The sequence below is a fragment of the Vipera berus genome (genome assembly GCF_964194415.1).
Source record: "Vipera berus genome assembly, chromosome: 4".
Taxonomy (NCBI): Eukaryota; Metazoa; Chordata; class Lepidosauria; order Squamata; family Viperidae; genus Vipera; species Vipera berus.
Window position 1 is genome coordinate 20,380,891 of NC_138206.1, and position 21,225 is coordinate 20,402,115.

The 21,225-nt window shown below is 39.1% G+C and overlaps 1 protein-coding gene across 1 annotated transcript in view; it reads right to left on the reverse strand.

Moving 5' to 3' along the window:
* Positions 1-963: 963 nt before the first annotated feature.
* The window catches only part of ARHGAP20 (Rho GTPase activating protein 20), a gene marked incomplete at both ends in the record, with an annotated part of 92,413 nt that continues 72,151 nt past the window's right edge, over positions 964-21,225 (reverse strand). Inside the window, 9 exons of the mRNA XM_081326543.1 lie at positions 964-2,669; positions 3,828-3,942; positions 5,608-5,797; positions 5,982-6,091; positions 7,178-7,339; positions 12,189-12,367; positions 12,965-13,153; positions 17,525-17,591; positions 20,224-20,301. Of these exons, the coding sequence (XP_081182669.1) occupies positions 964-2,669; positions 3,828-3,942; positions 5,608-5,797; positions 5,982-6,091; positions 7,178-7,339; positions 12,189-12,367; positions 12,965-13,153; positions 17,525-17,591; positions 20,224-20,301 (2,796 nt within the window). The remainder of the gene's footprint in view (positions 2,670-3,827; positions 3,943-5,607; positions 5,798-5,981; positions 6,092-7,177; positions 7,340-12,188; positions 12,368-12,964; positions 13,154-17,524; positions 17,592-20,223; positions 20,302-21,225) is intronic.

A 21,225-nucleotide genomic window follows, 5' to 3' on the forward strand; every position in this document is an offset into this window, starting at 1 on the left:
CTGTGATGTCTCACTTAATATCTGCAACACTTGGCATTAGAGTTGCTGGTCCCAATTTTGATCATTAAGCAAGGAATACCTGTACTTCTGTATTTCAGAATTCAGTGAATGGTTACACATCCCTGCCAGAGCCCACCCACTCAAAAGTTGAGTATTTTCCACATATACAAAAATACACATTTATTTCAAAACATATACAATAGCAAAAAAAAATTACCAAGATATATTATACAATCTTGAAGCTTTTTGAAGATAAATGCATTACTTTCAATATATTATAATAAAGACACATAGAATAATTATGTAAGCTCTGCCTGCAATGCCATCATCATCACCATCAGCAAAACGTAATGCCATTGGAGAGCATCATTATAAAACAAAAAAGGAAACCAATTAAAATTAATAGCCAAATGGAACACAGCATGGTGATATACGTATAACTTGGACTTTTAAGTTACAAAAAAGGTCAAAAGTCATCCTTTATTTTTTTTTCTCTTGGTAAGGGAAGAAAGTGACTGCAACTACTGAACAGACACTTCATAAACTTTAAGCCATCCTTTCTTGGAGAACAATGGAATGGACCATTGGCTTCAAAATAAGAGTACACTACCAAAGCTATGAAAGCCAAGCCAATCTTACACATTACAGCCAAATCACCATGGACACTAAACATAAATGTACAATGTCCAGAATATACACGTTATTTTTAAAAAGTTACACAGCAAGCACGTGTACAAGTGTTTGCTAGTGTTATACAATCAAGTATTTCTCTTAAAACATTTCATGTGACCTTCCCAGATACCAGGAAATGTCTTTAAAAATTGCAAGAATATAGCTAAGAAAATCATTCCACTCATCCCTCAAATAGCACAAGTTCCCTCAGTTCCCTGATGAGACTACATCCCCTGGGATATTAAAGCCACACCAAGTTAAATTGAAATAACATTCTTTTACATCAGTTGCTCAAACATAGGATTCCTCTGTGAAAAATGTCTGGTCTGTATTCTTGAATTTGGGATCACTGCACAACTTTTTCAGCCATTCCATTTTATTAGCATCGGTTCCTTCTGGTGATTTGGAAAAGCTATTATTTGGAGCCATTTGAAATGAACATTCATCCTCAGCCCTGACTAAGTGTGCATTTTCCAAGTTGATGTCAGCATCTTTGGGATCTCTGCTCAATGAAGATTTATCAGTTTGGGAATTTGCTGCTTGCTGGACTGTAACTCCTGGGAAACATGCGGTTTCATTTAACTTTCTCTCAATGACCCACTGATGGTCAGCCCCCAAATCAACATCTAGCTTGGGTTTATTTTGAGACTGTGGCTTAAGACTGGGTGGTGGTTGTTTAGAAGGAAGAAGCAATGTAGAATTCTCCTCTTCTTCCTCTTCCTTGCTTTGCTCTGCTAAAAGCTCTAAGGCCTTTAGCCGCTTCTCCTGGGCTTCCGTGGGGCAGAAAGGAAGCTGCCCAACTTCCTGAAAAGATCCTCTCCCCATGTGCCCCGCTACAGAATTGTCATCTGTTGCACAAATGTTGCCCGTTGCTGGTTGCCCCTGAGCTAAATTATTCTCAGAAGGAAATGCTGCTGACTCCAAAGTTATTTTCACAGAAGTGTTCTTTTTCTCATCCTGCTTGGAGGCTCTTTCCCTTTTCCGCAGAGTCCAGTTTTTCATGGTGGAAGCACCACTTTTCAACCACGTGCTGGGATGCAGAGTGACCGGGTTTTTATGAGGAAGCCATTCCAGGTTCTCTTTCTTAATAGGTATAAAACTACTGGTTTGATTAATGTTGGCTTGGCTAGAAAAAGTGCTAATTCCGGATCCAAGGTGGATTCCTGAAAAAGGATTAAAATCAGGAGAAACGTCTCCAAATTTCCTTTGTGGCTGAGAGGCACAGTCTAGAGGAGAGGAAGCCTCGGTTGGGGTAAACACCGAATAGTCCGAAAACTGGGAAAAAGCACTATCAAGAGAGCTCATGGAAGACCCTGACGGGGAAGTCCCTGGTGATGACAGGCTAGAACAGCTAGTCCTTGAACAAATATTTAATCTAAGTGGTGGCGGCAGGAGAAGACGGTTAGAAACCTCTTTCTTTTCACTGATATGACTTTCGGGACCATCCTTGCTGCTTACTTCTATCCCCATAACCAAATTCTGATTTATAAGTTTCTGGCCTTCTACTTGGAGAGAACGAAACTGCTCGACGTAGTCTTCATTTGTGTGGGACAGAACAGCATCACAGCTGGCTTTGCGCACAGCACTTTCATGAAACCCACTGAGTGGTGTAAACTTGGAGTCCAGAAGACCAATTGTGGGCTCTGAACAGCGCCTGTGCCTTCGTGAGCTTTTCAGAACATCTGAGATGGCCGTTGACGAATAACCTGATGTGATGGAACACAGAGCCTCATTGCCAGAGTGCTCCCGTGATGAAGATTTCTGATGGAAGCCCACAGAAATGGATACTGGCTGAGACTTGATTGGTAATTTAATCTGAGCATCTCCAGCTTCTGGTGAGTCCAAATCACAGTCGCTCAAAGTCAAAACAGAGTCTCTGCTCCTGTTCTCTTTCCCTCGCTTTTTAAAAAGGTTGTTAAATGTGGGGTCTGTGCAGTCATTTAATTCATTTTCCAAACTATCGTAGGAGGAGTCATTCAGATGAAAAGAAGAGAGATCTGCAAAAATATGAAAACGGGTGTTACCAAATTTCGAGGTTTCCTCAGCCCAATCTAGAGCAAAAATACTGAATAAAGCAACAGTAGGTTTATTTACTATTTTTCAGAGGTCAATACTGGAGCATTTAGAAATTGCAGCTGGTGCAGAGTGCAGCGGCGCAGGCAGTTTTTGGGACCCCAAGAATGGCCCATATAATAGCACTGCTCTGCGAACTGCACTGGCTGCTGGTTTGCTTCTGAGTGCAATTCAAGGTGTCGGTAATTACCTTTAAAGCCCTTCATGGAATGAGTCCAGGCTACCTGGATGACTGTCTCATCTCACTAGGCTTGGCCTGCCCTATCCATGCCAGCACAGGAGGCATGCTGCGGGCCCCATAAGCCCAAGCATTCCGGCTAGTGGGGTCCAGGAAAAGGCCTTCTCTGCCATTGCACCTGCCCTCTTCACTTCCCCCACACACACCCCGAAGAGAGGTCGGCTCCAACCCTCCTGACCTTCCATAAGAGCTTTAAAGACCTGGCTGTGCCAGCTGCTTTGGGGCTTCAACGGAGGGGCTTCACATTGGGGATGGTTGATTGATTAACAAAGATCCCACTCTCTTCCCCTCTCATCTTATTCCCTCCCCCACATGTTTTTAGCTAGGTTGATTTTATAGTATTGTCTTTCTATTATTATAAATTATACAGTGTTATCTTTTAATATTGTAAGCTGCCCAGAGTTACCATGTGGCAAGATAGAGATAGATAGATAGATAGATAGATAGATAGATAGATAGATAGATAGATAGATAGATGATAGATAGATAGATAGATAGATAGATAGATAGATAGATAGATAGATAGATGATAGATAAGCAAGCAAGCAAGCAAGGTTTTCAGTTGCTAAACTAATTTTATCTATTAGAGACATCCTGATATGTGGTCCAGCAGAGTGATGGCTATGAGGAAAGTTATTCATTCACCTTCATGCAACTTGTTCCTACGAGTCTCTTGCATTTTTGACCACACAATGACTAGACCCATAATGTGATCTGAAATATATATTGAAATCCTCATAAAAATGCCATTCAATAACTTGTGAAAACTAGATTAAAAAACTAGAATATCACACTCCACTCCCACTATACTTTTTTGCTTTTTCCCCCCTTTAGTTTATGTTACCTGAACCATCTTCCCGGTTCTCATTTTTGGGCAAAATATCTGCAAAGACAGAAGTAAGTTCTTCTCCAAAGATCCTGCAGCAATTTTCAATGAGAAACTGTACAAGGACAGAAACCTGTGAACGAAAAAGGATATTGAGATTAAGGCATGAAGGTCACCATGGAATTCAAGGTGAGTCAAATAGTTCATTAGAAGACTCCAGCTTGCCTCTGTTGGCCCACCAGGTGGAAGGTTTATTTTCAACTTGTTTTTACTTTTACTCCTTTCAATTAATGTCACAGCATCTTCGGTAACAGCATTATGTGTTAGGAAGAAATGTGCAGTTATGTAAACCTTCCGAATGCCCTTTAATGACAAACCTCACCCTATATATAAAGCATGTTCTTTCAAAGAAAAAAAAACACAAGTGAGATTTCCTTCTAGTCCTGCTGTTCTCTTGGCACTGAGCAGGCTTTTCCCACAGATCCTTTTTCAGCTCAGTATTAGAACATTTTCCTTATTATCTCTTGTCAATTATGTGCTCTCTTATGTCTATGCCAGTTCTTTTCCCTCCCACACAAATCCTCCTATTGCAACCTGTTTGTTCTAGGCTGCCTCCCAATGTAGGGTTGGAATCCGAAAATGTCCTACAATGATAAATGATCACATTGATAAAAGAGGAGAAGTGTAGGAAGATGGCTGCTCTTCATTTGATAGTACCTAAGTACAAATTCTTGTCCATGAATGCCTCCACATTAGCAACTATATAATAATTTCTGTGGGGAAACAGAGTATCACCCGCTTGAGGCAAGCTTAAATATTGAGGCAGATGAATATGGAAAGGCAACCTTAAACCAATTCAGATTGGATGCTTAATACAGGAAAACATCTATGTCTTAACACGCACCAATGCTTGTCAGGAAGACAGAACAGCGTGATGTTGGATGGCAGAAAAAAGTAAGCCCTTTATAGGTTGAGTCATTTTGGAGCCACATCCCACATTACCTTTAACTATGTACAGAGCTGTTGTGATTCAGGGTCAGCCTGTGGGTTCGGCAGTTGGGTCGGACGACTCGGAGGAGGAGGAGGGGGGTGTTGAAGTGCTTGCTGAGGGGGTTGAGGATCTTGCTGATGAGAGCCCTCAGCCAGGCCCCTCCCACCTGGTCACAACGGAGACCCAGCTGTGTGAGCCTGACAGCGTGGATGAAGATGACCCAAAGCTGGCCCTGTTCAAGGACGCCCGACGCAGGAGGCAGTCAATCAGGAGTAAACAGAGGAAGGCAATGGGGCACCTCGGAAGGAGGCAGAGAGAAGCCACACCCTTAACTGTATCAAAGGGGAATGCGTGGGAGGGCTGGTTTGCTGAAGGCAACCGCTTGATTAGTTCCTGTTTCATAGCTCTTGTTTCATGGTTGGTGTCTTGTTTTGCTCTGTTTTATGTTAATAAATTTGGCAGGCTTAATTCCAGCCTCTTGCCGTTTGTAAAGGGGTTGTCCCTGCCTTTTCTGCAGGGCCGGTAGCAGGCTGGTACAGAACAAGAGCTTTCTGTACGAGTGTCAAGGAAGGGATCTAGGTTCACTCAGAAATTGAGATCTACGGGCCTATTTCCCAAGAAAGTAGAGAAGTGTGAATAAATCTGCACACTCCCAACTCTTTTTTTAAAATGGACAATACCTACCCTACTTCCCCTCTTTAGACATGAATTGAGAAGAATTGAGAAGGTGCTGTACTTCCTCTTCTACTGGATCCTTGAAACATCTGAAGTGGCTCCAAGAAAAGAACCTGAAGAATTATTGCTCACCTTCTTGGTGAATTCTCCTTCAATGCCAGGATTTGCAGGAGCCGGAGGCCAGAGCAAGCTGGGTGCAATGCACACTGCTAAATTGAATGCAGTCATCTGGTTGCCTTCAGATTGCTTTTGTATGCTGTGTAATACTCCAAAGAGATAACGCAACAGCACAACATTGGCACTTGGAAGCTGTTCCATTAGTCTAGAAACATAAAATCAACAGAAAAGGTTTCACAACTGACTCTCAAAATTCTCCTTTTTCTTAATCAGTCCTCTCAGTTGTGTGCACACACACACACACACACACACTTTATAGCTTGGCTTCCTCCCCCTGCCCTTGATATTTTCTGAAAAACTGACACAGGAAATTACACAAGCAATGTTACCTGTGGATGGTTTTCATTTTCTCTTCATGGTTTCCTTCATCCATCAAGGAAACCCACTGATCACAGAGCTCAGATGAGAAGATGCTTCCTGGGATGTTGCGAAGGAAATCCTTATTGAAAGAAAAGAGAAGAAAAACACATATATGAGCAATCATTTCAAAGTATACATTTAACCTCCTTAGAGAGGACTGTAAAGCTCTGTGAAGCAGTATATAAGTGCTATTGCTACTTCCCAGAATTTGGACTGCCATTTTTGTCTTTACTAAGCTCTTTACTGGAAAGGGACACGACTTTTATCATTCTCACCTTCTCTCTGCATGCTGTGAAAAGGCCCATCCAGTTAGAGAAAGGAAGCTCTCTGCCACAGCTCCAGTTGTAATAAAAGAAGAGGGGGAAGCTTGCAGAGCAGGTGTGCCAAGGAAAAGGGTTGCCTGAGGAAAGCTTTGCTCTTCAGCATATAAAGAGCAGAGTAACTCAACGTGACACCCTAGAGACTATCCTGAAAATACGACTTGCCACATGAGGGACAGGGAAATATGCTTCCCCCCCTTCTCTTGCTGGGTTTTAGGCACACATGATTCTTTCTTGGACTCCTCATTCTCTTTGGTTATTGCAGAAATAAAAGAACAACAATCGCTTTGATAAAAACAAATGCAAAACAATTATTTTTCTCCAGTTTAATTTTGAACGTATCTGAAATAAAGCCTTTAGAATGTCCATTGGCTTCTCCCGCTTCATCACTTTCCTTCTCATGAACAAATGGTTTTTAAAACCCGGTTTCTAAGGACTTAAATAATATACTTAAAATTTGAGAGTCTACCTGTTCAATCAATTATATGCAGAATGGAGCCCCAGTTTTTCACTGAATTCCAAAGAGAAGTTTCAAATCAAATATTTGGGGGATTCTATGCTTGGGAAGATCAATGTGTTATAGAAATATCTCAGCAATAGACCAATACACATGTTGAACATGCTATATTGTTTGAATTGTTTGTTAATGTTATCTTAAATCTCAATTTCAGGTAGCAGGGTTGGGAAAGACCTCCGTACGGAGTTGTCTACAAGTTTCTTGAATTAATCTTCAGAGTTCTGGATTATTTTTTAAAAAAGGAACAAGATAATCTTCATATCCAGAGAGGAGGCAATTTCAACGATCAGGTAATTGTTACAGAGAGTGAAAGAGTTTCCCCATCTACCTTAAACACAGAGGCTATCACAAACACGGACTCGCAAAGTAGGTGTACATCTTCACCCGAGTCAAGTTTCTCTTTCAGCTCTCTACAGGATTTTGCATTTGCTGAACGTCTGAAAATACCCCGAGTAAAAGGTCCCTCTTGATAGAGAAAGCAAAGCATATCCTATAAAATAAATATATAATCAGTACATGAAACATAAATTGGCAAGTGATTTTAGCAGATGCCATTTTCTGAAAAAGCATCTAACAACAACAACAGTTTTCTCTTCACTTGCCCACTCACACACAGAAGGTTTCAGCAGTGGCCTTTCCCCAAGCTGCCTCTCTCAAGTTGGCCTATGTTTTGACTTCAACAGAAGACTCAACAATTGAGGTACTTGGGGGGGAAAAAACATTCAAGATCTCTGTTATGTTTGCAGTGAGAACACAATTGTAGTTTTACCAGTGCCCCAGTATGGAGGAATATGGATCAGACAAGAGTAAGAGATTTCGCATTAGGGCTTTTGAGTGCTGAATCTGGCCGAATACTAATTAAAAAACCAGACTTCTTAAGAAAAACGTTCTGAAATTATGTTATTAATCAGAGAAATGGCAAAAAGGTTCCAACCAACAACTTTATTGATTAGCCCTTGGGCCATATCAAAGTACAAAGTTCCAGCAACAAACCATCACCAAAACTAGATAAAAGCAATCCGAAATGGAATTTGATAAAATACAATTTAAAATGGAATTAAAATACAATTTAAGTTAAAATAGTAATAAAATGCAAATTTAAGATATAGATAAAATATGGAAACATTATATTTCGGAGTCGCCCTTACAATCTACCCCAATCAGTCCCACATATGCAGATCTTAACTGGATCATTTTGTTCAAATACTGTGCTACGTTGGATGTTATTTTCAAGTTCTGGCCGGACATAAGGTAAGTTATTTTGATATGGGGATCCCAATGGGTCATTCGTTTGGTATATAGACCAAGATACCTGTCTCTCACCCTCTTATACAAACAACAGTCAAATAGGATGTGAGCCAGGTCCTCTACCTCTGCCGCTCCGCAAATGCAGAGACGCTCATTGTACGGTATAGCATGAAATCTCCCATATCTGACCATTGTATCAAGCTGTTCGAATCTCGCTCTCGTAAATATCTCCCTAAGATGTTTTGGGAGTTGTAACTTCAAATAACTGTCCACTTGAAAAGTACATTTGTATTTACTCAGCCATTTCAAGTTACCCACCTTACTAAGGATAGCTATATCAGTTTGTGCTTCTATATCCTTAATTCTTTGGGAGCAAAAAGGTTGAAAATTGCACTATAGTTTACATAACAGATTTCCCCTTTTACACAAGCAGGTTCATCAATCCTTTAGAAACCCCAGAAAAATACTAGCATGAGGCTGACAGTAAGATCTTGCAACATTACAACACTCTCACAAGTCCACAATTATGGAACAATCAGTAGAAATTTGGCAGCACTTATGAAAGAATGTCACCTTAGGCATCTCCAAAGCAATTGGTATTGTCTCCTTCTGCATTCTCATCCCTCATATTTTTATCCTCCCAGCTTAGTCCAGGTACCCACTACCTTGCGCCCCGACAGATAAGGAAATATGATGTCTCTTGATCTTGACCCTACATTTCTGTTGATGAAGCCTAGAATTGCATTTGCCGTTGTTAGGATTTTTTGGTACCCGCGTTGCATTGATGGCTCATGTTCAGCTTGTGATTCACCAACATACCCAGGTCCTTTCCAAATGAACTGCTAACCATATTCATTCTTTTAAGTCTTCCTATCCAAACTGTTTTATAATTTGTTCGAAAAATTTGCCCTGTATCAACATCAATTGGTCTGAGAGGAGTTCTCTCTCCCCACCCCCTTTTAATGATAGGAATATTTATCCTTCTCCTAGTCCTTTGGTATTACACCATTCTTCCAGGACTTCTCAAAGATCACAGAAAGTGATTCTCAGTTGTAATTTCTATTTCCATTCAGTCTGGTCTTGAACACTAAACTGATTCATGGTAACCAGATGTTCCTCAAGCCTCATTTAGGTTCTCAATCCTTCCAAGCGTCAATCCTGTTTAGATTCACTTAAGAAAATTTCCTCTTTCAGGACAATACCAAAGCAAAGTAGGAGTTAAGAAGCTCTGCCTTTTCATTGTCACCTGTTACTGTCTTTTAGCAATGTGTCTTCTCCTTCCTTTTTTTTCTTATTACTATTGACAAAGCCAAAATACATTCTTTTGTCACTCTTCAGTTTCCCTTTGCAACCCTAATTTCCTTTTGCATTTCAACCTTTCTATCTGCGAATATTGGCTATCTGCTCATACACCAATTTTCCATTTCTGAAATGTTCAGCTTGCCTCTTTCCTCCTTCATCTCTCTATCCTTCATTTTTAGCTATTTGTGTTGAGGTATCCATTCTTTTCTTTTTTTTAAGTATTTGGGACTTTGCTAATGGAATAGGTTTCCTGCCTGAGCTGAGGGTTGGAGTAGAAGACCTCCAAGGTCCCTTCCACTATTCTACTGTATTGTGTTGTATTGTATTGTATTGTATGGTACTGTACTTCTATTCTATTCTATTCTATTCTATTCTATTCTATTCTATTCTATTCTATTCTATTCTATGCTATGCTATGCTATGCTATGCTATGCTATGCTATGCTATGCTATGCTAAAATCAATCCTTATACTGATCAAATTTTGCAAGGCAACAACTAAAGTAGAGTTTATTATAATATTTTTAGTTACACTTGACTTATCAGATTTATAAATTACAAGGTTTTTTTTTAAAAAAAACTTTAAATGTGGTATTTTGGAAGGAACCATAAGTTTAGGCATGTTTCATTTTCAAATATAGTAACTGTGGGAGTTGTGGTTTATGCACAAATTCCTGTACCCTTAAGGGGAAGATAAGCACAATGTGTATATATCTGATTTGTATGAAGCAATACCAAATGGTAAATCTTTGAGAGATCTATGTGTACATTAAAACCTGTAAGGTAAATGGCAAATATTTCTTCTGCAACCGTGGTTTGACGCAACAGTTTTAAAATTTACAAACCATGGTTTCAAGAAATGCTGTATTAACTGTGATTATGCAGAAATTGCATTTAGCATGAAGAAAAAATGAATAAGTCACTCTAAAGGGAAGGGAAATCTTGGAAAAAGTTGCTGATGTGTAAATTATCCTTGGCAGATACATGCCAACTTATTCTTTAGCCTTCATTATCTCAACAAAAAAGCCTAAATATAACAGAAGAACATGTTGTAATATTGGTTGCTTATTAAGGTATTAGATGTTATGTACTGGTCTTATATTAGAAGGGACGCGGTGGCTCAGTGGGTTAGGACGCTGAACTTGTCGATGGGAAGGTCGGCAGTTTGGCGGGTCGAATCCCGAGTGCCGCGTAGCAGAGTGAGCGCCTGTTACTCGTCCCAGCTTCTGCCAACCTAGCAGTTCGAAAGCACGTAAAATGCAAGTAGAAAAATAGGGACCACTACGGTGGGAAGGTAACAGCGCTCCGTGCGCCTTTGGCATCTAGTCATGCCGGCCACATGACCACGGAGACGTCCTCGGACAAGCACTGGCTCTTCGGCTATGAAACGGAGATGAGCACCGGCCCTTAGAGTCGGAAACGACTAGCACACATGTGCGGGGGAACCTTTACCTTTACCTTTACCTTTACTGGTCTTATTATAGTACTCCTCATAATTAACAGCACATATTCTCTTATTATGGTCTAAAATATTATGCACAGGTACCAAGTACCTTACATGCTCCACTATCACAGCAATGTCCATGTATTTATCGATTAGTTAACAATGACTTTATATTTTAATGAAACGAACAGGAATCCACAAAGCTTAAATGTGGAAATAAATTTGTTACTTCTATTTTGGATGCCAAATTTTGCTCTAACATCCTGGAAATCAGATGTTTGTTATTTGATATAAATATGGAGTGTGGAATAGGAAGCTATTCCATTATAATCTTATGATAGGAGATACCATAGTACAAATGATTATGCAAAACTGCCCATTAAGAGCAGTGGTGGCGCAGTGGTTAGAATGCAGTATTGCAGGCTAATTCTGCCGACTGCCAGCATTTCGATCTTGACTGGCTCAAGGTTGACTCAGCCTTCCACCCTTCTGAGGACCCAGATTGTTGGGGGGCAGTATGCTGACTCTGTAAACTGCTTAGAAAGGCTGTAAAGCACTGCGGAGCAGTATATAATTCTAAGTGCTATTGCTATTTACAATTTAATTGGTTTCATTCAAAGAGACAAAGTAAAGCTCCAAATCCCTATTGATTGTTCCTTTGCTTCTCCTGCCATAATGCACTTAGAACAGGAGTAGCAATTTATTGCCTGTGAGTGCCAATGTGTCTATAGGGACTTTCCTTGATGTTTACCATACTCTCTGTCCCACCTTTAAAAAAAAGATTGGCATGTCACATACTTACTAGGTGCCACAAGAGATGGCAGAGCATTTGAAGGATCTAATTTGCCATCTACCAACTAATTCCCCAAATCTCATTTCATGACTGGTCATGCTCATAATGGCAAATATGGATAGTTCTCGACCTTTAACCATTCAAAGTTACAATGGCATTGGAAAAAGTGACTTAAGACCGTTTTTCACACTTATGACCATTGTAGCATCCCCATGATCAGTCACTTGGCAACTGACTCAGATTTATGGCAGTTGCAGTGTCCCAGGGTCATGTGATCACCTTTTGCAACCATCTGACAAGCAAAGTCAATGGGGAAACAAGAGTCACTTAACAACCATGTTGCTAACTTAATGGCAAAATTCACTTAACTGTCTTGTTTAGCAACAGAGGTTTTGAGCTCAACTGTGGTCGTAAGATGAAGACTACTTGTATTTTCTCAATGAAGAGATTCACGATTATATATTCTCAATGACCCAAGTGTATTCCAGGACTACTTGTGCACACCTTTGGCTAGACAGTTGCCATCATCTGCTTGGGATGTAAAAGAGACTTACCAAGATAGGTTTGGGCAGATTATCATTCTCACAGAGGGATGAGAGGGAAAGCCCGAACAGCTTCCCCGATTTGGGAGATGTTGGAGATGGCACTAAATGGTCCACTGGAACACCTGTTTCTCGCCAGAAGGCCCAGTTTATAATTGATCTTCTCCTTTTAAATGGCTTTTGGCTTAACTCTAAAGAAAGGCAGGAAGGAAGAAAGTAAGTTTTGCTATTTGCTTATTTTAGAAGAGAAGACTGTTCTTGTTGTGGAAAGTGAACACTATTTGTGGTTAAGGTGTTAGATGAGGCTATACTATGAACAAACTCTATACTTGTGCATTTGATTTTTGTTTTCTAAATAAAGAATTTTCTACTTGGTTGAATTTAATTGTATTAACATGAAGCCCATTTCTCTCTTCAGATTGTTCTGAACTTTGTCTTTATGATGTCTGCAAACCTAACAAGCGTTTCTTCTAGCTATTGTCCCAATCTGTTAATGAAAATATTAGAACACCCATTCTTGTGGTGCCCCACTCAATATCTCCTTCAATCTGAGAAGAAACCATTGATCAGCACTGTTTTAGCATGTTTTAGATTCTCCAGCACTCTGCCATTTTATAATAGGACATCCTATGTTCCTCTGCAATATACAACTGTAAGAGAACAACTGGGATCCACTTATCACAGGAAGAATTGATAATAAACTCAATAGGCATTCCACGTGACCTGGTGGGCTACACCTACAACATTACTGGTTGAGCGGGGGGACACTTGTAAATGGGAAGACTCACCATTTAACTGATGCCCAGTGGCCAGGCGACTTGGCTTGAGAATGAACTGGCACTGAAGCTCACGGGGCAATTGTTCTATTAGGAAGGCTCCCTGAAGATCCAGAGGGCAATCCCCATCCTTTGACCCCTGTGTCTGGGGCAAAGTGTCACGAATGTGGCTCATTTTAATTCCAAAAGGATATTCGTGCCCTGCTCATAAAAGAAGAGATTTTAATTTGCATATGTGTAAAACAAGTAATAGTCTGAAGAACAAGATCTATCGGAATGTCACAATAATATTTATTCTTTAAAAGTGGACTGTAGTCCCTAGAATAAATGTTTCATACTCAATTGATTTTACACTATGTTGTCCCAAAGGTACTTTTTCAAAAGGCAACTGGACTTTGTTTTGCTCGAAGACATTTTGCTTTTCATTCAAGAAGCTTCTTCAGTTCTGGAGTTCAGTTCTTCAGTTCAGCTTCTTGGATGAGAAGCGAAACGTCTTCAAGCAAAACCAAGAAAGTCCAGTTGCCTTTCGGTAAGGCACCTTTGGGACAGCCAGGACCTGGATGACTGAAAATCTCCATAGACATTTACACTATGTTATCTTTATGCTCAATTATCTAGTACTCAGGATTTTCAAAATCCTGTCTTCCCCTACTTTGCTAGCCCAATTTCTGATTCTGTCTGCTAAAAATGGAAAAAGTATGGTGTGGTTTACTTACTGACAGTGCCAGATATGTGGGCACAGGTCAGCCCAAGTGAAGGACTGACATATCCGGTGACTTTAAAGTATATCCACTATTATTTCTTAGAACAGCCATTATTATTTCTCCTACACAGGGCAAATGCAGAGCATTATGTGTCAGTCAAATCATCACTGGGCATTGAAAGCCTAGGCTTTTGTATATCTCAAATGAACAGAAATAACAGAGATTTCTGAGTTTGTAGCCCGAGGCTTGCAAAACGACATCTGGATACCATATGAAAACATGTTATTCTTTTCCTCTCCTTCGTTTTCCTTGATAAGCAGTATATCCCACAGCGTAGGATAAGTTAGTGTGCATCCTTAAAATGGAAAGATTTAAAATGCTTAGGGAAGCCAACTTTTGCTACTCTGGCATTCATAGCAAGTCTCATTGTTTTCAATATAAGATAGAGAAGTCCTTATGGTGAACCAGACAATTGGAAGAGGTATTAGGAAAGGGAGGCAGATCAAATCATTTCAGGGTCAAACCTCAGCATGGGGAACTCTATCTCTGTATTCAAATTATTAGCCTTTTAACTAGTTAAGAAGAAAAACAGTTGAAATATTGAAATATTTATATTATCTTCCTCTCTTGAAGGAAAACATGCACATGTTATTTGAATCTTTTCTCACATACAGCCAGCAGTTAAGTTCAGATTAGTTGGCCCTGGGTTGGTCTTTTACCAGAACTTCCAAGAACCATCAACTTGAGTTAGCTATCCAGGACAAGTATTTAGAACTAAAATACTGAGCAACAGTATACTCCAATTCAGAAAACAGAATCTGTATTCAGTAGCAGAACTGAACTCAGTCCACAATCTTCCAATGCAACACTTTCCTGATGAAGTTGAACACAAATGTGATTTAAAAATTCTTGGCAAACCTTTGCAAATCATCAAAATATCTACTGACATATCATGATCTACACCTCTAAGTCCCAACAACATTTCATAGCCAGGGGCCATACTTCAAAACAAAATTAAAAGCTGCGAGTACAAGTTGCAGATAACATGAAAAATATCACTAAATGAGATTCTGTCCTTTGCAATGAGCATTGGGCTTTATTTTTAAGTAATAAAACAGATTTGTTAAGTCAAGTAGAAGCTTAACTCATTTATTTTGCATCTTATTTACTGAAAAAAATATAGCATTTTTGTAGCTCCCAGCTGTCAAATTTTAGGGTTTTTTAAAAATTCCAACTTTATTTGTCCCACTTGAATCTTTTCAAATGTATCTCAATGATCAGAGGGCCCCTTCAAGTTCTAATTGACTCCTGGGAGGGCTACATGAATATAGCTTATGGAATTATATAGAAAGATCACAGATGTGGTTTGTCACTGATTTCTTTTAGGGTGTGTTGTGACTTCCAAGCTGAGCTTTCAGTCCAACACTCCTTGGAATTCTGCCATTCAAATATTAATCAGGCTTGACCTGTATATCTTCTCAAGTCAGATATGGTTGAAAAGGTTCTGCCACCTGTTCACAGCACATCAAATAGAGTTGCAATATGAAAAATCATGGATACAAAAATGGAGGTTGTTATTATCTTAGATGGTTTAATAAATTGGGGCAGTGTGGTAGCCCAGTGGCTAAGACATTGGGCTTTTTGGTTGGAAAGTCAACAACCCAAGTTCGAGACTCAAGTGCCACATGATAGGGTGAGCTCTCCTCCTCGCCCCAGCTCCAGCCAACCTACCAGTTTGAAACAATGAAAATGCAAGTAGATAAATAGGAAGGTCATGGCGCTCCATGATGTCATGCTGGCCATATGACCACAGCCCTGGCTCAATGGCCTTGAAATGGAGATGGGCACCATCCCATATAGTTGGCAATGGCTAGCAGAGCAAAATCTGCAAGAATTTTTTACTTTTTTTTAATAAATTGGGATTGGTATTTCAACATTAAATTCAAATCCATATTTTTCTTGTTTTAGAATAATCTGTTGTATGCGAATGTGCTTCAGTGAAGCACTGCAAAGGCTAAAACATAAAAAAATGTGTTAAGTCTGTCCGTGGGAGTAATGGCAGACAAGGAACAAAAGGCAAAAAGCAACAATTTGCCTTTCAGTCTACATCTGAGCAACACCCACTGCTGATCAGAACAGAGTTGAGACAAGTACCCTTAGCTTCCTTAAGTTCATGGAATCATACTTTAACACTTAGGGTGGGTTTCAGTAAGAGAAAACTATGTTCCACACTTAAGAGGGGAAGAGGTTTTTTAAAATTCATCTTCTTATAAGGCTGTCAAAATCTGCAAAAATGACAAAGAAAAAGAAAGGAAAAAGAAAAAACTAAATGGAAGGAGGGGTCTAGCCTTTTCTTATAAAAATAGCCAGATTACTAGCAATCTGTAGTTTGTAATGAGGGGGTAAAATGGATTTTAATGGATATTTTCAATAGGTGGTTTATGAAAGCCAGGCCCATCTTTTTGAGCGTAACAAAATAATGTGTTCTGCAGATCAGAATTAGAAATACAGTTCTCAATTGTCTGAGGTCACATCTAAATCTACAATTACAACTAACCCTAGTCACACACCCTCTCAAGAAAATATCAAAGGAAGTTGATAAATTTTTCTGAGAGAATGATATAACCTCAATCATTATCTGTATTGCTTCTGGTTTTAAAAAACTCCAAACCTCATTAAAAATTCCACACTCCACAATAGTCTCTTTTCCTTTACCCTAGCTTAACTAGCTCAATATGCCAAAACCACAACACATTTTTTTTAAAAAAGGAAGTAAAAGTGGGACGCTACAGTAAGTTTTCTGAACTCGCAGCACTCTTTTAAAGAAAAACATACTGTATTTGACAAAATCAGCCAAGAACATGTCATCTTATCTTCGGTAAGTGTGCCAAGAACAATTGCAGATAAGAATCCCATTTGGAACAACTCTGTGTTGCTTTTCTTTTAATGTAATAAAACCATGATTTCTCCACAGGTGTTGTTGCTGATTTGCACAACATCTGAAGCCATTTATCACATTTTACAAACCACAGTGGCTGAATATACATACAACACAGTCAAACCCTAACCATTTAATGGCTTCATGCAATAAGTAAAACCAGTCTCAAATTTTCAAATATGAAATTAAATTCCTGATGAGCCTTCCTGATATTAATAGGCTCCAATGCCCACCAATCCAGCAGAAAGTCAGAGGTTACAGAAATTGCCCCCCCCCAAAACAGAAGGAAATTCCCACTCTTGTTGCAGTTTATTCATTAGTTGAAAATATATTTATTCTTATTGTCTACTTATACAATGCTCACAGTAAAGAGTTTCTAGATGACTTGAAAAATATCCTTAGGCTGTCTTTGAATAACAAAATCTTGAGTAATGTTTAATACTATTTTTTGAGTTTAATCTATTTTATTATATGTTCTCGACTTATATCCATCTATTTCATTACAGTTCGAAATTATAGCAGTTCTGAAAAAAGTGACTTACAACCAGTCCTTATATTTATGGCTGTTGCAGTATCCATATGGTCATGTGATCAAAATTTGGGCACTTGGCAATCAGCAAGTGTTTATGAGAGTTGCAGTGTTCTGAAGTCATCATTTGCAACCTTCCCAACCAGCTTCTAACAACCAAAGTCACTGGGGGAAGCCGAATTTGCTAAATGATTGTATGATTCATTTAACAACTGTGGCAAAAAAGGTTGTTAAGTCTGCATGACTCGCTTAATGATTGCCTTGGTTAGCAATGGAAGGTCCAGTTGGAATTATGGTTGTAGGTTGTTATTTTTTAAGCTGTTATTGACTCTGAAAACCTTGAAGGAACATAATACAAAGCAAATTCTACATCATTAAGCATACCCTTTTCATGTACTTACCAATAAGAGGGTAAGGGGCGTCTTCTTTCCCAGAATTAACCCACAGCTGATAATCCTTCTCAGAACCCTTTAAAAATACAACCCTACATCTGTTAGAATGAACAGAAAGCTGATTTATTTAAAATTATAAATTAAAACATGTGTCCTTAACACAGCTGTTCTAGACTACAGCAGAGGTCACTGACGTTTAACAGAAATCAAATAGCAGAACACTTAAATATTTACACTATTGGCACATCTGTTGTAATATGTGCCCCGACAGAGCTTTTGACAGGCTCTCTACACATTTGGGTAAAAACACTAAAGGCTGTATTTTGACCAGGCGTGACAATTGTATGCAATCTAAGTGCTATGGAGAGGGTTTGACTGCAGCTGCTGTTTCCACATATGGAACTCTACAGACTGTGGTGACATGGCATGACTGTGAACTGAAAAGGAAGGAAATGAAAGGGGAAAGGAGCAAAAAACATAGTCTTTCTTCCATCTTGAAATTTGTTTCCATTCCAATTGATTTCATGCTTCCAGCTCTCCTTTGCAAAGATTTCCAATAAGCTGGAACATGTCAGAAAGCTCTTTTCTAAAAACAGTATGTTCACAAAGCCAAAATTGAACAACACAAAAGAGAGTGAATATGGGGTGCCTTGTGGATTCACTAAGCCACCAGAGAGAAGGAACTACAAAAGAATACACAACTACACTAAAAACCAAACAAACAAACTCCTGTGCCAATAACCAGCAAAGGCTTAATTTATTTTCACCACTGGTATTTCTATACTGTTCTACTACAAAATGGTTCCAAGTTAAACTCCTGATCTGTACCGTTCTACTGGGTTACCCTTCTAGTTTTTAGATCAGAATATGAGAGATTGCAGACAGAAAATTAAACAGTCTCCCTTTGAATGTGTCCCATTTTATTCCTGGGCAAAACAGAATGGAAGTAGAAGACAAAGAGGGTACATTTCTGCTTCATCTTTCCAGGAAACAGCTGATGAAAATATGGATCGGAGTGTTTGGTGCTCACAATAGGAAAGCTTTCAGCCAGTCTCACATTTGAAGCAATGCACCAACAGACTAGCTATCAAAGGGACGCTTGGCCTGTTTGGATCAAAAAAGTCTGTTTCACACACATACACACCCCTGGGATGGCTAACTAACCACTGAAGGATCTTTTATGCTCCCTGCCCTCGGTTGTTTTTTTTTTTGCAGACCTTTCAGTACCAATAATGAAACATCTGCAAAAAAACAACCAAGCATCCCTAATTTTAACCCTGAGCTACAAATATTTTTCTTTATTGGTAACTACTCATTGTCCCAAAGGTGCTTTTTCCAAAAGGCAAATGGACTTTCTTGGTGATTTTTTTTGCAAAAAAAAAAATTCGCTTCTCTTCCAAAGAAGCTTCTTCCGTTCAGTTCAAATAAATAAAAATAAAAAAAACACAAGAAAATCCAGTTGCCTTTTAGAAAAAGCACCTATGGGAGAACTGTGATCAGGACGATTGAGAATCTCCATAGACATCTAACCATCCATTCAGAGTGATCCAGAGTCTTTTTTTTCCATACAAGAAAAATCCACTGTTTTCTTAGCATACCAGAGCGTTCCAGGATCTGAGGTGATATAAGCTACACTGTTTAGGTATTTTTGGCACTGGATAAAACTGTCCTTTGACAAATTGATTACTTGTTTGCAATGGGGAATTCCTAGTAGTTTTTGAGTGGGTGTTCCTAAAATAGAAGCATTATTGGAACTTCATGCAGCTGAAAGTATTGTGTTGTATACTGCCAAAAATGGGGAGGGGGGGTGAGAAAGCATCAAAAGAGGAGAGACAATAGTAATTGGTACTGCAATCAAACCCTCCAATTGCAATGCTGCAATCTCATATGTCTCTTTTAGCCTCCCCATTTATGCTAGTGCAGGGGTAGGCAAACTCGGCTCTTTTATGACTCATGGACTTCAACTCCCAGAATTCCTGAGCCAGGCTGGCTCAGGAATTCTGGGAGTTGAAGTCCATGAGTCATAAAAGAGCCGAGGTTGCCTACCCCTGTGCTAGTGGCTAGAAGGCAGCAATCAGTTGGGGATCAAACAACCCATATCTTCAACAGGTAGGAGACAGCCCCATTCTGCTTAACTTTCCACTATTTTAAGGGGGGGACTATTTTCGAGGAACTATTTTGAAAGTGCAGGCTGGACTGGCTGATGCTTGCTGGTCAATCCACTTTTTCAAGACTTCAGAAACACAGGTTAGGTGTCTAGGAATCTGAGCTATACTTTCAAATTTGTCTGTGGTTATGAGGGGAACTTCCTGACTTAAGGAAATTTGACAGATGTTAATAGGATAGCTGACAGCCAGTCAAATAGTTCCCAAAGTGCAATAGACAAGAAATAGCTCTGGATCAAATGAAGCAAAACACAGGAACGCTAATGAAGGAATTGATCTTCTACTATATTGTTCTATTCAAGGATGCTTTTAAGCAAAGACAGTTCATATCTCTACTTAACAGAGGAGGGGAAAAATTGAATTCAAGCAATATATTTCCTCCTCTGAATTAAGTACTTTCTTTTTCCCAATAACTATTTTTCAAGATGGTCCAACTTGTATAATGCAAAATGATGTTTTTCAGGCATCAGGATTACTTTATAATACTGCAAACATTATTTGCCAACATAAATAAACAAATAAAAAACAAACAGTCAATCTCACATTAATTCCAAGCTGCTGCAGGGCCAAGAGGATCACATCATTTGCTGTGTTCAGGTTAGTAATGGTCAAGGTTTTTGACTGTGAAGAAAAAAAGAAACATTCAAACCTGTATTATTGCTCAAAAGAAAAAGAGCTGAAAATGTCAGCCATAATTTGGGTATGACAACTAACTTATATGTAAGCTTAAAGGATGAAAAACAAAAACCAAAGATAGATGCTCTAACTGCATGTAAACTAGACCTGCATAAAAGATCTTGGCAAAGAGTTCTTTAAATATTGTCTTATTTTGAGATTTTAAATAACAAGGGATTTATTTACACATTGCCTATAGTTGCACCTCATGCCATATTGTGTTACAGCACAAAGTACATGAGCAACAGTGGTTTTAGGGCTGGTAGACGTTTTCTACTCTCTTTACAGAAAAAATAAGGAACATGAAAGTTTTTCCTTTTACCTTCCCTTAAGTAAATGTTTTTGTACGGTCTACTATGACAAAATGCGGTAAGCACCAATGTTTTACTTTTAAAAAATTAATATTATTCCAGGACTTAGCCACCATATTAAGCCTCGTTCCTAGTTTGTGTGACACAAGAAGCTCTAGTTAATTAAAACTTGATTCTGAACTCGTCTAAATTGGTGGGGGTGACTTCTTTCTAGATTCATTAAGTGTATCTTGTAAACACAGCCAATAGGAGTCTCGAATGCTCTTTCAAATACCGTGATCCATAATTTCAATCCCTATCAGAAAGAATCTCTAACTAGTGCAAAAACTTAGCCAGGAGGTCTTAGGAGGGTTATTTAAGCCAGAAACATTCTTTTCTGGAAGAAAGATCATTCTCTTTTAAGTCAAAGTACATATTAAACATTTCACAATTAAGTTCGAAACCAGCCACAAAACTTCCAATTCCAAAAGTCTCCGCGAGTTTCCTTTTCACCGACTGTTCAAAATAGCCTTCTGCCACAGAGATGCAGAAAATTATACAGTACAGTGTCACAGAAGGT